At 40.2% G+C, this 24,398-nt stretch overlaps 1 protein-coding gene across 19 annotated transcripts in view; it reads right to left on the minus strand.

Moving 5' to 3' along the window:
- The window catches only part of UNC79 (unc-79 homolog, NALCN channel complex subunit), a 278,788-nt gene that overhangs the window by 17,953 nt on the left and 236,437 nt on the right, over nt 1–24,398 (minus strand). For all 19 annotated transcript variants that reach the window (XM_021941512.2, XM_021941507.2, XM_021941497.2 and 16 more), the window contains 5 exons: nt 17,328–17,432; nt 7,598–7,675; nt 3,659–3,748; nt 1,475–1,650; nt 15–201 (listed from right to left, as the gene is read on the minus strand). In XM_021941512.2, the coding sequence (XP_021797204.2) occupies nt 15–201; nt 1,475–1,650; nt 3,659–3,748; nt 7,598–7,675; nt 17,328–17,432 (636 nt within the window). The remainder of the gene's footprint in view (nt 1–14; nt 202–1,474; nt 1,651–3,658; nt 3,749–7,597; nt 7,676–17,327; nt 17,433–24,398) is intronic.

Consider the following 24,398-nt stretch of genomic DNA (forward strand, 5'->3'; position numbering starts at 1 on the left):
CAGAAATCACTTACCTTTGATTGCTCTGGAAATCCAATCAGGATAACAATAAGATGGTCTGCAATGTGGGAGCCTGCATCCAGAGGAATGGGCAGGCAGGGAGAGGAGGCATTTGGGCACACTGCATTGTGAGTGAGGGAACCCAGCAGAAGCCAGGACAACAGTCGGATGTGGGAGACACACTCGATGAATTCTTTAGGTCTGTTAGAGAAGAAGGAGTGTTAAAGATGATTTTATGTTTTCTGTTTCATTGGGTGCATAACAAATGCTTATTGAAGGAAGGGATAGAAAGTGTGGTCTTGCAGGCAATCACATAAAACAAAATGCCAAGGCAACTGAGTGTCAACAAAATGACGTATCTGTTTTTCTTGTTTTCGATTCTAATCCTGGATCTCAGCTTCTTGAGAAAAGAACAGCCTTTGGTGACACAGGATTACACAGCATTCTTCCACAAGGCTGGCTGCCTCTCTGACTAGCTTCCCTTTCTAAACTCGTTCCACTCCTGCTTCAGAAATTTATTCTGTGGTGGGCCGGACGCGGTGGCTCATGCCTATAATCCCAGCACTTTGAGAGGCCGAGGCGGGTGGATCACTGTAGGTCAGGAGTTTGAGACCAGCCTGGCCAACATGGCAAAACCCCGTCTCTACTAAAAACACAAAAATTAACCAGGCATGGTGGTGCGTGCCTGTAATTACAGCTACTAGGGGGCTGAGGCAGGAGGATTGCTTAAACCCGCAAGCGGGGGTTGCAGTTAGCTGAGATCGTGCCACTACACTCCAGCCTGGGCAACAGAGCAAGATTCCGTCTCAAAAAAAAAAAAAGAAAAGAAATTTCTTCTCTGGCATCCCCCGTAGAGGGGAGGAAGGAGATGAGGAGATATAACACAGCTGCCCATTTTCCTGCTCCCCCGTGATCTTCTCCTCCCACCCTTTTTATTCCCACTCTACACTTTTCCTCTGGACAGAAGGCTGACCACGCAAAAGGGCGGGCTCAAACCTACCCTGAGTTCCCAAGTCAACAAACCCCTACATGCCTCTCTCTTCTTTAGCCTCCCTGAAAGGCAGGGTCAGGGGCTTGTACAACCTAACCTTGCACCAATTTCATCCCTGCTATAGCTTTTGTTCCAGCTACAATCTAAGCTGCTTGAAGGCAAATATATTGATACATACTTATTAATTTACTTAACTAGTTGAAATCAAGCGTTAAAGTGGTAATTCTAAGCTCAAAATTTTCATTCTTCATTAGGACAATTGAGGGTTTTGTGGGAGAACAGGTTTGGTTTTTGGCAGCATGTCACAGAGCATTCTGGGTCAGCAAGTATGTATGGAGATGGGATCCAATTTCCATCTTCCTAACCAAGTCTATTCCACTGTCATAAATCTTCAGTGTATCATTAACTCTAGCTGAGCCCAAGGAAACTCAGGGGTGTTTCCTGCCTTCTTTATCCTCATTCCCGGAATAGTAAGGGTCTTACCCTTGCTGCATTGCAGAGGGGGGATGATAAAGCCAAGGCAGGTAGCGGATCACAGCTTTGTTATCTCTGTGGTTGCCCCGTGAGATGTCCATGGCTGCAATCTGGGCCAGCCCCACTTTGAGATGTCCCCCAAAGGTATCTTCATGCAGAGGCTGGGAACATGTCTTCATGTGGCTCTACAAAACCAAGCGGTATTTTGTAACTCTGGCAGACACCTGGATTCATTCCAGGCCATTCTTTGAAAAGATCAGGTTGTCATTTCCACCCCTCTTATGGCCACTCTGAGCACATAACCTGCTTAAACTTCTTCAGAGCCTTCCCATTGTTCTTAGGATAAAAGAAGGGAAAGTTCCCTAGCGTGGCCTACAAAGCCAGAAAGATCCAGCTACTGAGCTTACCCCTTCAGCCTGCAGCTCCAGCTGTGCTGGCTCTCAGTGTTCCCTGGCGCTGCTATTCCCTTTGTCTGGAATGCCATTCCCACCTCTCTTCACCCAATTGTTCAGATTTTAGCTCAAGTGTCACTTCCTCCGGGAAGCGTTCCCTGAGCTCCCTGCTCAGGTCCGTGCTGCTTTCTACCTCTTTTTCATAGCAGTTGTGAGAGATACATTTTTACTGTAGTTTGTGTGAAATGTTCATTAAATTTGGCCTCCTCTACCAGGCTATAAATTAAATGAGAGCAGCTGTTGTGTCCGCTTTTGCTCATCACAGCATCCCCAGTGCCTAGAACAGTGCCATGATATTATAGGTGCTCATACGTATTTGTTGAATTAATTCAGAAAAATTTCTTTGCTCAGTGTGAGCTCAGTGGGAAGAGCACTGAACTAAGTGTTGAGACTTAGGTTCTAGACCCAGGTCTGTCCTAGCTAGTCCCATGGCCTTAGATAATCCACTTGCCACTTGATCCTTCTGATCTGTTTCCCAATAGGTAAAATCAGAGGGTTAGATTATGACTGTATTCCCAACCTTTTGATGACCCTGGTTCCTACTTATTATTTTTTGAAAGCATCTGCAAAACAACCTAAACACGTTTAGGTAACAGTTGTTTCCTCTTCTTTGTACATCAAAGTCATTTAAGTGTGGGCAATCAGATTCAGCAAGCAGTAACCAGCACAGGAGCGAACGATAGGGGAGCTCATTAAGAAATGACTGGGTTTACATATCGTGAGATACGCTCAGTTTACATTTTGATTCTACTTTCTGCCTGGGATTTGCAAATCTATCACTATACCAAAAACCACTTTGATCATGTGAGCAGAGCCAGGGAACAGGTCAGTGATTAAGGGACTGTATTTTTGCTGATGAACTTCTGGGATTACTAGCTCCCAATTATCAAAAAGGAATCATCTAACGCCAGATTGCAATTTGGCTGCTCCTTGGACCATGTGTGGATTCTCTTCTGCACTCTGTCTAGGGCCTTGCTCAGATCCCTCAAACTATTCATCTTTTAGCTTCCTAGTTGAATCATAGCAGGAAAGTGGACCTGCATCAGCAATTCATTCCACCCTGCAAAAACTCAATCATCTCAACAACTTCACTGGGATTGTGTCCATATGCAAATTAAATTTTGTTCTATCCCCTTTCATCAAGGATTTTCTTTAAGAAAATAGCTTCGATGCAGCAAAAAATAATACATGGTATATGTTTGCATAATATGCTACAGTTTATGAAAGTCTCTTCACGTACATTATTTTTGATTAAACCCTCGTAACAGTCAGGCAAGGTAGGGATTATTGGATTTGTTCTTCAAAAGAGGAAACTGATGCTCAAGGTAATTAAACAATGCTATGTGGTAAAAAGAGAATGAATTGAGGGTCACAAGAATCTTGGGTTCAACCTTGACTTTACCACTTAGTAGTGTTACTTGAGCAAGTACTACACCATCCCAAGCCTCAGTTTCTCAATTTGTAAAATGGGGATAGAATCTTAACAGAGGTATTGTGAGAAGTGAGTATATGGCAAAAGTAAAGCTATGCATGTGGCTGATGCCATGTGAATGTCCTTTCCCTTCCTCTTTTCCTCTTTGCAAAGCTGGACCCTGGCTCTTTGATCCCCCAAGGCAGGGGCTATTCAACAGTGCCACAGCTGCCTCCCCAGGTAGCAATAAGTTCCCTATGGTCTACTTAATTCTCTCAAAGCATCTCTGTTTTGTGAACCTGAAGGATGAGCAGGTGGTGGTCATCTCACCTTCAGTTTGGTCAGCGTGTGCATGTCTGCCATGAAATCCAGCACTTCATTGATGTACTGCCTTACACACTCCATCGCTGCAGTCCCACACTGAAACACAAGGACACAGCTGGGTCACAGCTTTATTTTTGCCCTGACTGCAATGATTGCCTTACTCTGGTTTCACGTTGTTTACTAAGGAGTTGTTTCACTTTCTGGATTTCTGACTCACTCCATTACTCTCAGCATAGTCTCTGACTGCTCAGCATTTGGACAAAAATTGATAGAAGGTTTGTGGCGGAGAACAAAGAAACAGGAGAGGCCTATGAGAGATGGGGCTAAATGCTTTTATCCACTGGGTTATTGGACTGATTTTCTATGTGTGTGCTTGTTTTTAAACTGCTTTGTATGCAAAGATTCAGCCTATGTCATGCCATTAGTATCAGAGTCTTTAGGACATCATTCATTCCAAAACATAGCAACACATTCTCATTCTAGGGAAGTCTTAGCTACACATAAAATACATGCCACCAAGTTCTACCACCAGAATCTTGAATCTATTTTCTGTCAAAAAAGTATACAAACAAGCATCGTGTTTGCTGAAAGAGTCAAAAATTCTCATACTAGTCAAGTCACTTGCAAATTAACTTTTTACACACAGTAGGTACACTATTAAATAGATGCATGTATTACTGTCAAGTTCTTGCTAGGGGATAAATAAAGGAAAGAAACAAAATGGTCATCTTCCCCACATGCTCAAAGTGTGTTTGAAAAGTTTGGAAGGAAAAGAAAGCAAGTTTGTGTTTTAGGTCGTTAAATGGCATCGGCCTGCTCTCCCTGAGAATGCAGTGAATTTAGGATTATAAGCAAAGCAAAGGAAAATGAACAAGCAGGCTGCTATATCAAAGCCGTATGAGAGAAGCCACACATCAGGCCGGGTATCATGTGGATCAAACGAGGCAGGCTTTGAAGCCAGATGAATACTATGCTAAAGGCCTTCCTCAGCTTTCTTTAGGAAAATCTGGAACATTATAGACTTAACTAGCTCACCCAGTGGCTCTTATTTTCCCATATTCATGTAAATCTGCGCGGTACTGAACTATATCACCTTCTCTCTCTTCTAGAATGTTACGCTTGTCAGTTCTTCTGACAGGATAACAGACAGCAAAATAAGGTCATTGGCAGTCTGTCAGAGTGTTTTCCAAGCATTTCATACGTTCCAAAGTTTTCTTCTTTTAATTTAAATCAAGTGAAGGAACTATAAAAGGTTATTGTGTTCCTGCTTTTGGAATATTAATCCTTTCGTGCAAGAAAGGATTTCCCCCTGATTTATTCCATTTTCTCTGACCTTTCACATGTCATGCAAATAGGACTGGAGACTCTGTTCTTGAATTTCTTGAAAGGGATTTGTTTCTTTCATAGGCAATATTTTATACCATTTCAACTAGGCAAATGTCACCGAAAATAATTACTAGGAGCATTATTCAGTATTTGTCTTTTAAGTTTGAATCTCAAAAAATGAGAGCAAAGAATTTACTAACACTAAGTCACTTTTGTTCTAGAGACAGCCAACTGCATCTAATAAAAGCCTTAAAATTCACTGCATGGTCAGGAGACTCTTAGTGAGCCATATATACTTATGAAACAAAACATATAATTTCCAAGCCCTCCTCCCTTTTCTCTACTTTGCAAAGCTTAAGAATAACCTTAGGTGTGTTATTTAAGAAACAAAACAAAATAAGTCAAGCTCCATTTGTTTCAGAAGATCTATATTTATTTCATAGGAAAACTAATGATTAAAAAGTTGAAAATATTCAAAACTCAAACTCATGAATTGAAGCAAATCATAGCTAATTCTTCCTCAAAACTAATATTTGATTTTAAAGTTATATTTCTTAGATTATAAAAGCAACACATGTTTAATATAGGAAATTTGGAAAACATAAATCATTAAAATTAAAATTGAAATCACCATAATCCTAATTCCTGTCCTCCACCTCTGGGAAAACTACTGTTAATATTTCCTTCCAAGTTTTTTAAAGTTTTCTAACATATATAACATACACACATACATATAATGTTTATAAGATTGAGATAACATTTTTCTAACTTGCTTTTTAATTAAATACATCATAAGCATTTTCCAATTAAATATTATTTGAAACTTCGATTTGGTAGGCACATAATCGTCTATCTTATGGATGCACCTTATTTTATTTAAACAATACTCTGATGATGTTAGACATTTGCTTTGTTTCCATATTTCTGCTATTTTAAGTGATGCTTTAATAAACACACTTGATATAAAACATGTGCATATTTATTTTCTCAGACATATTCCTAAAAGAAGATTGTCAAACTGCCCTCCAGCAAGGTTGGTTTTACTACCAATAGTAACTTAGAAGAATGCTTGTTTCATTTTACCCTCAATAAATCTAATCATTGAGGAGGATCTGCTGGGGAGGGAAAAATGGGGAAGGTATTAGTCAAAAGGTCCAAGGCTTCAATTATGCAAGGTGAGTAAGTCCTAGAGATTTACTGGGCAGTGGAGTCCCTAGAGTTAGAAATACTGTATTACACACTTAGAAATTTCCTAAGAGGGTAGATCTGATGTAAAGTGCTCTTATTGCTAATGACAAACAAACAAAAGCAAACAAACAAATAGGGCAGGAAGAAACTGTTGGAGGTGATGGATATGTTTACGGCATAGATCACAGTGGTGGTTTCATGAATGTATAATAATTTCCCAACTCATCAAGTCACATACATTAAAGATGTGCAGCTTCCTATATGTCTTTCATGCCCTGATGAAGTGTTTTTTTTTTTTTTTTAAAGAGAAAATCTGCTGATTGGCTAGCCAATTTTAATTTTTATATTTTTAAATATTTTTATACTTCATATTAACTTACAATTCATTGATTGCTAGTCAGAGTAAAAGGTTTATTTTTAATGGCTTATTGGTCATCAGAAAGGGGCCTATATGTTGCTTTTCTATTGTTGGAATGTTCATCTTTTAATTACTGATTTCGATAACACTTTTATTATTAGGGACTTTTTTTTTTTTAGCTATGGCATAGGTAGCAAATAATGAGTTTTAAAGAATTAAACAATGAAGGAAACAGCGAGCATGCAGCAGAGACTGGCTAGCCACTCCCCAGGCCTGTCTTCTTCCTTGGCCCACAACTAGACCACATTTCCCATCATCCCTTGCAGTTGGGTGTGGTTATGTGCCTGAGTTCTAGCCAATGGAATGTGAGTAGGAAAAAAACCACACACTTTTAGACTTGGCCTGTGAAAACCCCATGGGCCATATTCTCTTCCCTTTCCCCAACCACAATCAAGCTGATTGCAGTGGACTGCACATAATGGAAGAAACCTGATCCCTGAGCATGCAGGTAGAAATCCCCCTTTCCCTACTAAACTTCACACGAGCAAACACTAAACTTTTGTAAGTCATTGAGAATTGGGATTTTTGTCGCATAGGACCTTGTATTACACCACAGAACCCTTAAAAAAAAACATAGTTTAGTCATTCTACTCCCAGAAATCTATTATAAAGAAATGGTCTGAAGTATGGACAAAGATTTAGGCACAAAGATGTTCTTTGCATATTAATTACAATAGAAAAATATAGAAATAACTAAAATATCCAAAAATAGGCAATGTTTGTTAATATTATTTTTAACAGATAACATTTTCACAGCATTTACTATGTCTGACTCCTTGCTAATATGCTTTGCATGCATTATCTCATTCAATCCTCAACCTATATGTTAAACTCTGTTATATCCCATTTGGCAGATGATACGAATCAAAGAATTATAGGTTAAAATGCTTTCCAAAAGTCACATAGCTAGTAAATGGCAGGCCTCAAACCCTGACATAAGTCTAAAGCCTACATTCTTAACTGCTATTCTATGAAATATAAGTATGTAGACAATGAATTTGGACAGGACTTACTCCAGGTACAGAGGCTATCATCTGCTTGCTCAGGATTGTTGACTCAGCTAGTTTGGTTCCAGCATCTGCACAAATAAACTAATAAAAAAGTGAAAGGACAATTATTTTTAAGGGTATCTGGACAGTAATAAGTCATTTATCATTTTATTAACTTGGTTTAAATTAATTCGTGTTATTTTCATGACAATCTGCCTTGGATAGATCAGATTTGCTAATCATGATGGTTCATTCCTACCAGAAACTCAGAATCACAGTACTAAAATTAATACACAGAGTCTTACTTTACCCAGACTGTTAAGTGGCACTGAAATGGTGCATTCAATCAAGGAAAAAATAAAAGATGTCAGCATTGTCAGATTTATTGAGAAGTCATTCTATTTATTGTTTAGTACTTCTTGACAGTTACTGTAAGCACATTTCATACAGTTTCATGATTTCTATTATCGTATCATATATTTAGAAAGAAACCAGAAAAACAATCAACCTCAGAGTGAGTATTCTATCTGTTTCTTCCCCACAGAGGACCTTCGGCATCTCATCTTCCTGCCCCTATTCATCCACATGTATCCTCTGCGCTGATAAAGACCCCCACTCCTTCCCTGGGTGCCCAGAGGACTTTTCACACACTTCCATTGTACCAGTCACCACATCAGACTGCAGTGACTTGTGAGTCTATTTCTCAACCTGCTATGAGCTCTTCATGAGGACAGGCTTGATGCACCTCATCCCCAGCACTAGCTTGGTGCCGCACACCTCAGAGGGGCTCAGTGAGAGTTTACGAAGCAAATCCATTAGTCAGTTATGACTTGAGAGCATTACAAGAATGCATTTGCCAGATTACAATTTAATTTGCTTCATTACAGATTTTGACAGGTGTTTCTCACTTAATGCAGGCACTCCACTATTTATTAATAGTCTTAGGAAAAAAAGTTAACCATGAAGTAGAGTTTGCTATAAGCAATTAGCTCCTGTTTAATTTATATTTCCTGGCCTCTGGCCAGTAGCCTTAACAACTTTGGGATCTGAAACTGCTGCTGTGCAGAGTTCAGAAGTTTCAGCACCAATTGCTCCACCTTCTCATTCATTCTGTTCTCATACTGGAAGGCAAGGGGAAGCTGAATGGGTCAGCAGGCTCGGTCCCTGTCACAGTGGAGAGAAGTAATAGGAACTAGGGTCGCAGAGTAAATCTCTAGGAGGCCTGATGAGGAACCACGAAACCGAAACAAAGGAACAGAAACTAGCATATTATCGGGCTAGTCAGGGCTTTAAATCTAAGCATTATTAACAGGTAGCAGGTTTTGGCTAACTGGGTACACCTCTAAGCCAAAGGCCTCCTGAGGCCAAGGAACCCTTAGACTTCAGCCTCAGGGCCAAGAGCTGGTCTTCAAGTGTGGGAGGGGTGTCCTCCATGGAAAGCATGTAAGTGTATGTAGCTGAGTAGGGGCAAGAGGGCATAAGCAGAGCTGTCCCCGAGAGCTGTGTGACAGGAGTGGACACAGATCTCCACATTAACATTCTGTCATTTCCATTTGCCTCAAATACAGTTACAGAAAACTGAAGAATCTATTTAGCCATTAACTCTGAATCTGGCATAGAAAGTGGCAACTGGTAACATCCTGGGAACACCTAGCATTTTCTATTATCTTATTCAGGTTTGCTATGTCTGCTCATGTAACTTAAGCTTATTTCTAATGTAAGGAAAAGTAAATAAACCAGGTTTTGGAAAATGAGAAGCCTTTAACTCCAGTCAAAATCTATAAGTAAAAAAAAAAAAAAAAAAAAAACAACCTGAAATATTTGATATTTGATAGACATACACAGTGAACAGAAGGAACACTCCCAATGCAGCCTCCTGGTAGAGATTGCATGTTTTCCCACAAAATTCACTTTAAAAAGCTATCTAGGCCAGGTGTGGTGGCTCATGCTTGTAAACTCAGCACTTTGGGAGGCTGAGGCAGAAATTAGCCGGGTGTGGTGGCACATGCCTGTAACCCAGCTACTTAGGAGGCTGAGGCAGAAGAATCACTTGAACCTGGGAGGCAGAGGTTGCAGTGAGCCGAGATGACACCACTGCACTCCAGCCTGGGCAGCAGAGCAAGACTCTGCTTCAAATAAATAAATAAATAGCTATCTAAGTCTTCAGTCTAAGACAAACAACTTATAATTGCGTTCCAAAACCTCTGTGAGGACATCAGTATTAATTTTAATTAAGTTCTTTACAACAGAAATGATACTGCATAGCTAAGAAAGGCCACAGGGGAAACAGAGCCATATCTACTGTGTAAGGTAAGGGGTGCACTTAGAGCTTTCTCTTTAAGGATGGTTTAAAGTCCTGGACCCCACTCGAGTATGTTTGCATGGCCTGGATGGGCCCTCGAGGTGAAGATAAGGTTTGTGAAGAAGCAAAATTTTAAATGTCTGTATCTCCCTTCAGTGGATGACTTTCCCACCCATGATACTCAGTAAAGTGCAACGCAGAGCATGATGGAAGCACATTTCAGCATGGTTAGCAATCACACAGCATCAAGATCTGAGGTTGGATCCAACTGTCCGATTTATGAGAACTCTTACTAGTCAGAATTAATCAAAAATCACCCTAAAAGTAAAGGAGGTGCACAGAGAATCTGGCATATCAAAGGAAATAAAAGTGCATAAGCCTCAGAAATCATCTATTATTTTTTATCCATGCATTGTAATCCAGCATATTTTTACATCAGATGCACAACTAAAACCTTACTAAACCTTTCTGTCTTTGTTTTATATGGCTGCCAACCATAAACTGAAAAAAGAAATCTATTATGATTTTATAGAGCTGCTCAAAATACAATGCTATTACAAAAATCAGAGAAGGAAATGACGACTGCTGTTGAAGGAAGAGTTCTGTACTTTGAGGGAAATTGGGCACTGAAATATGCATTCCCCCATGAATACAACAGAAACACGGTATCTATTATGTGTCATTACTAAATTCATTATCAAAATGATACCCAAAACAGTGTCTTCACCTCTCATCTCATAGAGTGATCAGACTGTTACTAACTCAACTAATATTAATAACCCCATTCAATGGTAACTCTGTGAATTAAAAACAACAGCTGTTCCTCCACCAGTTCTCTGTCCTCCAGCCCACAATGAACCTATCTTTAAAAGAAAACCTTTCTTCACAATACGATTTCTCATAACTTCAATATGCAGGTATATCCCACAGAGTGGGAGTGGTACGCGCAAATTAGCAGAATATCTACTCTCTCTCTCTCTCTCTTTTTTTTTTTTTTTTTTTTTTTAAGATGGGATCTCGCTCTGTCGCCAGGCTGGAGTGCAGTTGCGCGATCTCGGCTCACTGTAACCTCCGTATCCTGGATTCAAGCAATTCTCCTGCCTCAGCCTCACAAGTAGCTGGAACTACGGGCAGATGTCACCACACCCAGCTAATTTTTGTACTTTTAGTAGAGACGGGGTTTCACCATGTTAGCCAGCATGGTCTCCATCTCTTGACTTCGTGATCCACCCGCCTTGGCCTCCCAAAGTGATGAGATTACAGGTGTGAGCCTCTGTGCCCGGCTGAATATCTACTCTTGACACATAATAGGAGCTAAGGAAATTCCTTTTGATTTGAACTTAAACAGTCTTTATGGTGGCTATTAATGAGTTATCACTTATTATGAAAACTCTATCTTGAGAACAATTATAACCTATTACACAAAAAATATCCACAGCAAACCAGCAAAAGAGAAAATATTGGAAACAAAAAGCAAAAATGTCAATAGATCTGAATTAAAATAATGTGCTAGTGTATCTGTCCAAAATGCAAAAGGAGAACTATGCCCTGGGGATCAACAATTTGGACTCTGAAATGACATTTTTCTATTCAGCAAATTCTTTCCTATCTCCACGCCTCTCTTTCTTTAAAAAGAAAAAATCCACTTGAACATTTAAGGCCACCCAACTTCATATGTAAATTCACAAATAAACTTTACATATGTAAACTTCATATGTAAAAAAACTTGATATGTAAACATCAGTGGTCATGGCTAGACAACCACCATAGAGCAGGCTGGGGAATTCCCCAGGACGCCAGGCCTCCAGGGAGAACTTCTAGGAATTAAAAAGCAGATTGGTAGCAGTTGCTGTCTTGACAGGTTTAAAACTTGGATGATTCCACATTTCTTGGACGAGCATTCTATTTGTTCTTTAAGGGGTCTTTCTTACTGCCAGAGTATTTGGTAACACAAAGGTATGGTCTATCTACGAGAAGAATAGAAATGGTTCCATCTTAGTGAGCTCATCTACCTACTGTTATTCATCAGAAAAGTAGTAGAGGAAATACCAGCAGTTCCCTATGGGGTGAAAGAATGAATGGGAAACGCAACATTGGAGCAACAGACTCTGTTTTCAGCATGGGGACTGGTGTCATTTGTGATGGATCACCTAGGGAGTTTTTCCTTCTGGTTACTGATTTTTTTTATGTTTGCAAATTGCATTTTCAGTTAACTATACCCACCCTCACTGGGTGGCCTTCAGATGATGGTCACTGATATCCATAAAGAAAGTCACTGTCTGCTCCTGGCAGATCATCTGTCCCTGATACAAGCTTGGTTGTCCAAGTGCCAGGAGCTGATGATGCCCATAGGTAAAGGGGAAAGGTTCTTCTGACTCCAGCCTAGATCTCTGGCCTAAAAGAAGCTTCCAGAGAGCAGGCTGTCATTTCCACCATTCTACAGAGAACACCTGGAGGACCCAGGCAGTCAAGGGCAAGAAAAAAGCAATTGAGAAACCCTACAGAAAGAGGCACTAGGCCAGGTGCAGTGGCTCACACCTGTAATCCCAGCACTTTGGGAGGCCAAAGTGGGTGGATCACGAGGTCAGAAGATCGAGACCAGCCTGACGAATATGGTGAAACCCCATCTCTACTAAAAATACAAAAATTAGCTGGGCATGGTGGTGCATGCCTGTAATCCCAGCTACTCAGGAGGCTGAGGCAGGAGAATCGCTTGAATCCAGGAGGTGGAGGTTGCAGTGAGCCAAGACTGCACCATTGCACTCCAACCTGGGTGACAAAGCCCATTTTTTGAATGAAAGAGCCCATTTTTTGAATGAAAGACTCCATTTCAAAAAAAAAAAAGGAACTACGCATAAGAGAAACAACGTTTCTCCTCATCCCATCTGATATGGTTTGGCTGTGTCCCCACCCAAATCTCACCTTGAATTGTAATAATCCCCCCATGTGTCAAGGGGCCAGGTGGAGATAAATGAATGGTGAGGGTGGTCTCCCCCATACTGTTCTCATGGTAGTGAATAAGTCTCACAAGATCTGATGGTTTTATAAATGGGAGATGCCCCTGCACAAGCTCCTTTTGCCTGCTGCCATGTAAGACATGACTTTGCTCCTCATTCACCTTCGCCGTTGATTGTGAGGCCTCTTCAGCCATGTGGAACTGTGAGTCAATTAAATCTCTTTCTTTTATAAATTACCCAGTCTCAGATATGTCTTTATTAGAAGCATGAGAACAGACTAATATACCATGTGCAGCCCCATAGAAGACTTCTCTCCATGACTTAGGCAGGACCACAGGGCAGAAAAGGGAACTACTCTGTTTTAAGGCATGCCTCACTTTTTTTTTTTTTTAATTTTTTATTATACTTTAAGTTCTAGGGTACATGTGGATAACGTGCAGGTATGTTACATATGTATACTTGTGCCATGTTGGCGTGCTGCACCCATCAACTCGTCAGCACCCATCAACTCGTCAGCACCCATCAACTTGTCATTTACATCAGGTATAACTCCCAATGCAATCCCTCCCCCTTCCCCCGTCCCCGTGATAGGCCCCGGTGTGTGATGTTCCCCTTCCCGAGTCCAAGTGATCTCATTGTTCAGTTCCCACCTATGAGTGAGAACATGCGGTGTTTGGTTTTCTGTTCTTGCGACAGTTTGCTGAGAATGATGGTTTCCAGTTGCATCCATGTCCCTACAAAGGACACAAACTCATCCTTTTTTATGGGCATGCCTCACTGTTATTTCTCTGATTAGAAATAAAAATTGCTTAAGAGTTTATGGAACAAGGATTTGTTACTTTGAAATGGCTTAAATTTATTTTTCCCTTGGTGCTGAAACCCAGGAACAAACTATGCTCAACATTTTTTGTTGGAGAAGACTGAAACATTTCCATAAAGTTGTTTTTCCTGGGCGTGATCTGAAAATGTCTCCAAAATACCCCTTCAATCTAAATAATTTTACAACTTGACATTTTTTAACTTAATGATTTCAATGACAAGGCACACATTTGTTTTAAAAAGATGAAATGGCAGATGAAAACCCATAAAACACATTCGGAAGTATCTTTTTGCTGTCTTTCTTCTTAATTTGTTTTTGTTATTCATTCACCTAACTGTGATGCAATAATCACTGTTTTTGTGGTTTCCTTAAGCACTGGGTAATTTAAACTGTCAGTGTTCTTTTGGCATCTTGTGACAAGTGCTTATTACAGTTGACTAATGTATTTCATTGCAAACCAATCTCCAGCAGTTACAGTATGGAGTGCTAGACCCCAAGAAGATCAGCCACACAGATCTGCTCTGCTCAAGACAAAGGGCAATTAAGGGAATGCTGTTCACCATCTGCAGAAAAGCACCTTCAATGCCCTGAAGTGGATTTCAGGTGGCACATCCCCAACTGCAACACTCTTAGAAGCAAGTGACCTCCAGACACAGTCAGGCTGCTAACCTTAATCCCTCCCGGGATATTTCCCTAAGCCCTGTTCACCTGCCCTCTCCTCCAAGTCAGTGTAGATCCCATGAATCTTCAAAAAGATCTCTTTGGGCCGAGAGCAGTGGTTCACACCTGTAATCCCAGCACCTTGAGAGACCAAGATGAGTGGATAGCTTGAGTCCAGCAGTTCAAGACCAGCCTGAGCAACATGGTCAACCCCCATCTCTACTAAAAATATCTAAAAAATTGGTCAGTCGTGGTGGCCCACAACTGTAGTCCCAGCTACTTGGGAGGCTGAGGTGGGAGGATCACTTGAGCCAGGGAGGCAGAGGTTGCAGTGAGCTAAGACCGTGCCACTGCATTCCAACCTGGTAACAGCGCAACACCTTATCTCAAAAATAAGTAACTTAATTAAAATTCAATAAATAAAAAATCTGTGTGAACACTGCTTGTTCTCAAAGGCAATGTTGCTGCTGCTATATGAGCAGAAGGTCCTGGCCAATGCAATCCACAGAGAGAAATGCAAAGTTCGTCTCTCCTTAGGAGCACAGATATTTTCTGGCTGTGACTTTGCTTGTCTTCTTCCTGGGCTGTCCAGCACCTTGGTATAATAAGAGCCATTTCATTCTGATGACATCATGCCCCGCATCCATTGCTGTCATTTTCCAGCAATCACTGACTCACTGAGGGTTCAATGTGTCCTAGAAAGCTCTTCAAAGACAACTCAAGACCATTCATTGAAAGTACACCAACTTTTTAAATAAATCTCAAGCCTTTGAGAAAAATTCAGTTCTGATCCTAATGATTTGTAGTCTCTGGAGGGGGAGTATGGAGACCAGGCAGTGGTTATTCAACAGTAAATGACAAGGGTTGTTCCTCATCTTCTCTACCAGGTCAACTCCTGAACTTCTGTGCATCCTTCAAGGTCCATGTGAACTGTCTTCTACAAACAACACTTCCTTACTCAGTACACATCTCTACTACTGCACCTGTTGTACTATGTGGGAATTGTTTTTTTAATTTACATGTCAACTTCAATTGCTAAATTGTAAACTCCTGGAAGGAAGATGTCATGGCTGATTCTTCTGTTTCCTCAGCACCCTGCAGAGCACCTGGCCCATGTCAGGCCTCATAATGCTTCATAAGCCTTCCTCCGTGTCCTAGGTTCAGTTAGCCACTCCCTCTTCCATAGTGTTTTATACACCGTGTAGATTTTCATGAGAGTAGTTAGCACATTATCAGGATATGCATGTCACATCTCTATATTCCCAGAACCCAGCCCAAGATAGGTGGTCAGTAAATATTTGTAGTGGGAAATACTGCTGAAGAGTCAGATGTGGCCAGATGACGGAAGACCTGGATAGTTCAGACCTTACAAGGTCACTCTAGGTTTCTGATGCAAGAGTGATCTGCATCAGAAAAGTAGAGTTTCAGCAAAATTCCTCTAGGCAGCCACAGGCCAGAAGATTGGCTTGGTGTGGAAAGAGATGAAGCAGGTGCAAAAAACTAAGAGCTGTTACAGTAATCCCCGTAAGGGATGGAAAGGGCCTGTCAAGGCTGTGTGTTATACCGAAGGGAGCTGGGCTGTGAGTCCTAACACACTGAAATCAGGTGCTTGATACTACCTGTCACTTAGGCCAGCACTGTGGTCTTGGGCAAGCCACCGAACCACCTCCTGCAGTACAGAACCAATGCTTCATGAGGCTGTAAAGATTAAATGCTTAACACATAATAGGTCCTCCGTTAGTGTTCCCTTATCTCTCATGTCTCCAAATGAGTACCCACAATTCAGGGAAATCTGTCTAGTTCCTTGATACCAAGCTCCCATATTCCTTCAATCATTTAACCCTCAGCTTGCAGGCCCAGACTCTGGGACTGGTCTTAATGCTCATCAGCGAGTGCTGACACAGCTGTGATGCAATGGCTGGGCACTGTACCCAAAGGCCATTGAATGACACCCTGATCCCAGCTGTAGCTCATGGCCAAGTCTCTAAATCTAGCCTCAACCCTTGGGTGAGAGGCAGAGTGCCAGGTTACCTGAACACCTGCTGATTCCTCTGGCAGAGCCAGTCTACTTTTTCTCAACCCTATCCTCATGCCATTATCCCTTAATGTACTCCGCCATCCTGCCTAAGCCTCCTTTATGCTTGAAGCCAGTCAACCTCTCTAGGCTGAACCCTAATCCCAGGCAAAGACATTTGTCTGTACCCTCCAGTCCTTTGTGACCCAACTCAAATGCTACTTCCTTCATGAAGTCTTCTCTGATTTCACATCATAAGGGATGGGATCCATGCTGCTTTCAATTTCTCCCTAGGATTTCGTTTACCTCTTTCTCTCATGGTACTATCATAGCCTGTTTCAGGTCATCAAAACCTGCATGCCTGCCTAAGATGCTGAGTTAAGGACAGTAGAGTAGAAGGCTTTAGTCCCTCAGAAGCCCTAAAACCAAAAGAATAATTGTTGACAGTTCTCCAAAGTCTGTCTTATAGTGGTCCTCGGCCTCAGTTGTCCCCTGAGGGCTGAAGCTTACTTATCCCCCACCGTGGGTACCACTCAGTGCATCCTGCCATTTGACTGTCTCTGGCCTGGCCTACCCTCTCCTTCACTTCTGCTTCACAGAGATTTAAGGACCACCTATACTCATTTGACTCTGCAGTCAGACCTCAGCCTGTTCCCCGAATTCTGGTCTCAGGCCTGTCTCAGCTCTGGTGACTGACCTGCCCCTCTAACCTACTGGATCATGCATTTCTTGAGGACAAAAATTATTGTTTTATTCTTCTTTTTAACCCCCATAGAACTAATTTCACAGTAGGAACAAAATCAATACTCCTTCTTGGACTTTTTTAGCCAGTGGAAGTGTCAGGTGCATACTATTAGTTAGGTCGTGGTCCATATAAGATATATTATTTCTCATCTCTGGGCAAAGATGTTTAGTTTTATGCATACACTCTACACCTCACTTAATTTTCCCAAACATACATGGATCTCATGAAAAGTTTTACAAATCAGGCATAAGCTTACCTGGACGAGCAGAAGAAGGTTTGTATCTGGTAAAGGAGATTTGAGTTTTAGGGCCTGCAGAAGTTCTAGAACAACACTACGAGACAAGTAGAATTTATCTCGTTCCTAAAGAAAACAAAACAGAAGGAGGTAAATGATTTTAGAAATTCAATTAGAGTAGATCTATGTCAAAAGAGCTTCCAAGAGATCCACGGGTCAGAAATAAAAAATAGTATTTAAAAACGCATAATGAAGTGTCCTCAAGAAATAAAATTGGAACTAAAAAAAAAAAGCATTTGTGTGTGTGTAATGAGTTTACAGAAGCACTGAGGATAAATAATTTAATGGATAAGAAAAAGATAGGTTATCTCTTAAACATTGATGCCCCAGTATTTGGTTCTTATTCACAGGAAACAGGTTCCAAGAACTGCAGCAACTAAATCAGTCTAAAAGTATTTTTTTCAATACAAAATTATTTAGAAAGAAACATATACAACTCTTTAAAGTATTCTGTGACCTCTCCAAGGAACTTATTTCTGAAATGGACTATTTCAAGCATCCAGAAAAACGGAGAGAATGGAACAGAGTATGCACCTACCACCCATCTTTGTCAGATCACATCATTTTGCTTTATTTGATTCATCCTTTTTTTTGGAATCCTAGCTTCTTTCATTCTTTCTTAAATTCATACATAATATTTATACATATTTATGGGGTACATGTGATATTTTGTTGCATGCACAGAATGTGTAGTGATCAAGTTAGAGTATTTAGGCTATTCATCATCTTGAGTGTCTACCATTTCTATGCATTGGGAACATTTCAAGTCCTCACAGCATTTTGAAATGTACAATATAATGTTGTTAGCTATGGTCACCCTACTCTGCTACTGAACATTAGAACTCATTTCTTCTATCTAACTGTATGTTTGTATCCATGAACCAAACTCTCTTCATCCTCCCCCGACACACCCTTCCCAGCCTCTGGTAGCTATCCTTCCATGCTCTACCTCCATGAAATCAATTTCTTTTAGCATCTACATATGAGTGAGAACATATGATATTTGTCTTTCTGTGCCTGGTTTATTTCACTTAATGTAACAAACTCCAGTTCCATCCCTGTTGCTTTTTTTTTAATGGTTGAATAGTAGTTCATTATGTATATATACCACATTTCCTTATCCATTTGTCCATTGATGGACACTTAGGTTGACTCCATATTTTTGCTATTGTGAATAGTGCTGCAATAAACATGGAAGTGCAGGTATCATTCTGATACACTGATTTCTTTTCATTTGGATAAATACCAAGTAGTGGCATTGTTGAATTGTAGGACAGGTACTTTTTAGTTTTTTGAGAAATATCCATACTGTTTCCTATAGTGGCTTTATAATTTAATTCCTACAAACAGGGCGCAAGAGCTCCCTTTCCTCCATATCCTTGCCAGGCTCTGTTATTTTTTGTTCTTTTGATAATAGCCATTCTAACTGGGGTAAGATGATATCTCATTGTGGTTTTGATTTGCATTTCTCTGATGATTAGTGATATTGAGCATTTTTTTCATATGCCTGTTGGCCATTTGTATGTCTTCTTTTGAGAAATGTCTATTTAGGTCCTTTGCCCCCTGTTTAGTGGGGTTATTTACTTAGTGGGATTATTTATTTAGTGGGATTATTTGCTTTTTTAAAATTTTAGACAAGGTTTCACTCTTGTTGCCCAGGCTGGAGTGCAATGGTGCGATCTCAGCTCACCACAACCTCTACCTCCTGCGTTCAAGCAATTCTCCTGCCTCAGCCTCTCGAGTAGCTGAGATTACAGACATGTGCCATCACGCCTAGTTAATTTTGTATTTTTAGTAGAGATGGGGTTTCTCCATGTTGGTCAGGCTGGTCTTGAACTCCCAATCTCAGGTGATTCAATTGCCTCGGCCTCCGAAAGTGCTGGGATTACAGCTGTGAGCCACTGCGCCTGGCCCTGTTTTTTGTTTTTTTACTGTTGAGTTGTTTGAGTTCCTTGTATATTCTGGATATTGATCCCTGGTTGAAAGTTGATTCATCCTTTTTAAATACTAAATGTCACAGAAACAGGTGAAGCTACCTATATGGTGCTCTCTTTTCTTTCTTCCTTTCTCTCTTCTCTGAAGTGGCCACTATTCTGAATCTGGTACTTATTGTTTCATGTATGTTTTTACACTTTATTTCTCCATTATAATATATAATATTGTTTTGCATTTTTTGACTTTCTGTAATGTTATATTGTATATATCTTTCCACAACTTGTAATTACTCACTGCAATATATTTTTGAAACTAATCCTTATTGATACATGTAGCTCTGGTTCTTCCAACTCAACAGCTTAACAATATATAATTGTATGAATTTACCAAAATTCATCGGTCAGTCCTCCTGTTGATGGAATGTTGAATTGGTTTCAATTTTGTAAGCCTTTTCTATTGCTGAATATAACACATGTTCAGAAAAGGACATAAAATATAAGCATACAGTTAAATGGATTCAGATGGTATGACACTGTAAAATATATATTTAGTCTTCGATCCTGTATCTGACATACAACTCCTAAAATCCTTAGACTCTCCAAACTGATGTCTTTTTGTATGCTAATAAGTTGACTGATGGCTGGCAGCCTAGGTAGCCGTAGGAAGGGGACTGATCACCTGAAAGACCAAGACACATTTAGAGAGTTGGGACTATCAGCCCCACCCTTCAACCTTTAGAGAAGGTCTTAGAAGAGTTGATGGCTGGGTTGATCACCAATGGTCAATGGATTAATTGACCATGTCTACATAATGAAACCTCCATAAAAACCCAAAAGAAAAGGGTTTGAAGAGCTTCTGGATAGCTAACCACATGGAGGGTTCCTGGAAGGTGGCATGCCCAGAGAAGATATGGAAGCTTTGTGCCCTTGTGCCTTGCTTTATGCATCTCTTCATCTGTATCCTTTCTAATATTCTTTATAACTGGTAAATGTAAGTAAGTGTTTTCCTGAGTTCTGTGAGCTGCTCTACCAAATAAATTGAGCCCAAAGAGGAAGGATCCCTAATTTATAACCAGTTAGACAAAAGCATGGGTAGAACAACCAGAGCCTACAGTTGGCAAATGAAGGTGGGAGGTGGAGGGCAGTCTTAGGGGATGAGCCCTCAACCTGTGGGATCTGATGCTATATCCAGGTAAGTAGTGTCAGAACAGAACTGAATCTATTCTGCAGAATCCATTGCTTGCTTTTTGGTAGGAAGAAATCTCCACACATTTGATCACAGAAGTCTTTGGTCGTGGCAACTGTGAGAGCAGAGGGAAAACATGGTTTGAGTTTGAGTTTTTCCAGTCTCAGAAGATGGACCGAATACTCATATAATCACCTCACGGGCAAACAACAGCACATTGCAAGTGTCTCAGAAGCCCTGTGTGTCCTGTCTTAATCCTTTCATAATCAAATAAGTAGAGTCCCTGTGGGGCTGTCTCCACTGTCTTTTCTTCCTATTCATTTTCACTCATTGTGTCTTGCCTCCTCATATGTCTGGTTATCTTTGATTGTGTGCTGAATGCTTTGTTAGGAAGATATTTGCAGAAATATTTGTAGCCTGAAATGTTACCTTTCTTCAAAGAACTTTGTTTGTTTAGTGACAGGGGCACAATCACAGCTCACTGCAGCTTTGACCTCCTGGGCTCAAATGATCCTTCCACCTCAGCCTTCAGAGTAGCTGGAACTACAGGCATGTGTTACCATACCCAGCTAATTTTATTTTTTTTGTATTTTTTATACAGACGAGGTTTTGCCATGTTGCCTAGGCTTAGGGTTACCTTAATACACATACAAGGCTTGTAATATTTTATGTTGGGCTACCACAGGGCTTGACACTGAGCTGTGTCCACATGAAGGAAAGTTACTACGGGGGTGTTTTTACTTCGTGGTCCCAGCCAAAAATGTGTAGGTCAGGAGGCGTGGTATCAAGGTCTCTATTCTTGGTAGGTTCTGGATTCGGACTTTTGTCCCTCTAGCCTCATGGGGCTTCCAAAACTGCAGCCTCTCAGTCACATCTAGATTGACAAACACTCCCAGGGTAAAAATGGCCATCAGTGCTGGGCTCACAGCTCTGAATTTCTGGGCTCTCCCTGATCTTAGTCTCATAACCCTTCTCTATATAGTTAGCATTTTGAAGAAGTTTTCAGAAAATATTTTGTTCACTCTTTTCTTTTTACTTTTTAACTGGGAAAAAGGTTCAAATTATCTTGTTTACCACCATCAGAAGAGAAAATCCAGGATTTTAATTGTCATTATACTAAACCTATAGGTTATTCTGTGAGAATTACCTGTTTTTACTATTCTGGGTCTCCATCCATGAACATAAAATCTCTTTCCATTTATTTAACAATCTGTAATGCTCTTGAGTAAAATGTTCTGGTTATCTCCATAAAGTTCTTGCATATTCTTTTTTCTTTTCTTTTTTTTTTTAAGACAACGTTCTCACTCTGTTGCCCAGGCTGAAAGCTCGCTGCAGCCTCAAACCCCTAGACTCAAGTGATTTTCCCACCTCAGCCCCGCAAATAGCTAGGACTAGAGGTATGCACCACCATGACTGGATAACTTTGTGTGTGTTTGTCTGAAGGACACAGAGTCTCGCTCTGTCACCCAGGCTGGAGTGCAGTGGTACAATCACGGCTCACTGCAACCTTCACCTCTCAGGGCTAAGCGATTCTCCCACCTCAGCCTCCCAAGAAGCTGGGACTACAGATGCATGCCACCATGCCCAGCAAAATTTTTGTATTTTAGTAGAGACAGTGTTTCACTATGTTGCCCAGGCTGGTCTTGAACTTCTGAGCTCAGACAATCCACCCACCTTCACCTCCCAAAGTGCTAGGATTACAAGGCATGAGCCACTTTGTCCAGCCAAATTTCTTTTTTTTTTTTTTTATATAGATGGAGTCTCGCCTTATTGCCCAGGCTGGTCTCAGGCTCCTGGGCTCAAGCAATCTTCCCACCTTGGCCTTTCAAAGTGATAAGATTAAGGCATGAGCCACCACACCCAGCCATTGCACATTCTTATGAGATTTATTTTTTGTCACCACAATAAATGACATTTTAAAAGTATGTTTTATAATCATCTGTAGTTGAATATTAAAATTTGGTGATTTCTGGGTATTCATTTGTATCCAACATCCTTGCTGAGCTCTCTTGTAGGTTCTAAAAAGGTGTCTATAGATTCCCTTTGATTCGTTTGTAATCATATCACCCATGAAAAATGAGAGTTGTATTTTTCCTTTCTAATCCTTATACCTTTGATTTCTTCTTCCTGTCTTGCAGAAGTGAATGGGACCTCCAGTACCAAGATAAATAGAAACAACGAACAGTGATGACAGGCTTTCTTGTCTTATTTATGATTTTTAAAGGGATGACTCTTAGCATTTCACCATTACATACAATGCTGGCTAGATGTTTCTGGTAGACCCACTATATGAAGTTAAGAAGTTTCCCTTCTATTCACAGTTTGATAAGAGTTTACGATAAATGACTACCGAATTATAAAATATGATTTTCTTGTACCTGCTGAATAATGATAAAAGTTTTTCTTCTTCAATCTGATAACATAGTGATATTAATAGATGTTCTAATATTTAAACATTTTTATATATCAAGAAATTTCCAACTGTGTCATGAGGCCCTATTTCTAATGCATTGATTTGCTATTATTCATTCAGAAGTTTTGCATCTATGAAGGATATTGACCTATAATTTTCCTTTCCCCTATTGTCCTTCTCTGGTTGATATCAAAATTCTATTTGCCTCATAAAATGTATTGGGAAGTGTTCCCTTTTTTTCTATTCTATTGTTTGTATAAAGAAGAGATCAATCAGTTCTTACATGTTTAGTAGAAGTTGTCCTCTAAAGCTGGAATAGTTTTTGAGGGTAGGGTTTTAACTATTGATGCCATTTTCCAGGCATCTAAGTCTAGTCAGTTATTTCTTTTTCTTTTTTTCTGGATGTTCTATATGATATATTTCTAGAAAATTGTACCTACTGTCAAAGACTTCAAATTTACTGGCATAAGGTTGTTCATTTTAAAATCTCTAATGTCTGTAGTTATGCTGATATTCATCATCATTGCTGATATTCTTTATCAGTGTCTTTTATCTGGCTTTCTTGATCAGTCTTGCCAAGAGTTTGTCTATTTTATTAGTCTAGTCAAAGAGCCACCTTTCTGTTGTATTGGTCTTCCATTGTATCTATGTCTTCCTTCCTTCCTTCCCTCCTTCTCTCCCTCCTTCGTTCCTTCCTTTCTCCTTCCTTCCTTCCCTCCTTCTCTCCTTCCTTTTTTTCCTTTCCTTCTCTCCCTCCTTCCTTCCTTCTTTCTTTTTTCCAAAGAAGAAGAGAGGGTCTTGCTCTGTCATCTAGCCTAGAGTGCAGTTGGTGCAATCATAGCTCATGGCAGCCTCAAACTCCTGGGTTTAAGCAGTCCTTCCACCTCAGCCTCCAGAGCAGCTAGGACTACAGGTGCATGCCATCACACTGGCTAATTGTTTTATTTTTCTGTAGAGACAGGGTCTTGTTATGTTGCCCAGGCTGGTATATCTGTTTTTTATTTCATTAATTTCTGCTCTTATCTTTACTGTTTCCTTTCTTTAATTAATTGCCTACTATCTGTTCCATGATTTAAAATCTTCCACATTTTTAAATATGTTCTAAAATTGGTTGACTCAGGATTCTTTATATGACCATTGCATCCACTTTGCTCACTGTATTGTTTGAATCTACTATATGTTTTATCTGCTTGATCTATCCATAACTGAAACAGAAAATCTCCCTGTATAACCTTGAATTTATCAATTTATCTTTGTAAGCCTATTATATTTTGTTTTATATATTTAGAGGCTATATTATCAGCTCTATGTAATTTTTGAATTGCCACATTATCTGGGTAAATTGCTCCTCTTATCAATATATTGTGACTTTCTTTATAATAATGCTTTTCAACTTAAAGTCAGTTGACTGACTTCAGCTTTCTTTTCATTAGTATTAGTGTGGTATATCTTTTTTCAAGCTTTTTCTTTTAAATTTTCTCAGTGTCTTTAGACATGTT

Source organism: Papio anubis, chromosome 7 (assembly GCF_008728515.1).
Source record: "Papio anubis isolate 15944 chromosome 7, Panubis1.0, whole genome shotgun sequence".
NCBI lineage: Eukaryota > Metazoa > Chordata > Mammalia > Primates > Cercopithecidae > Papio > Papio anubis.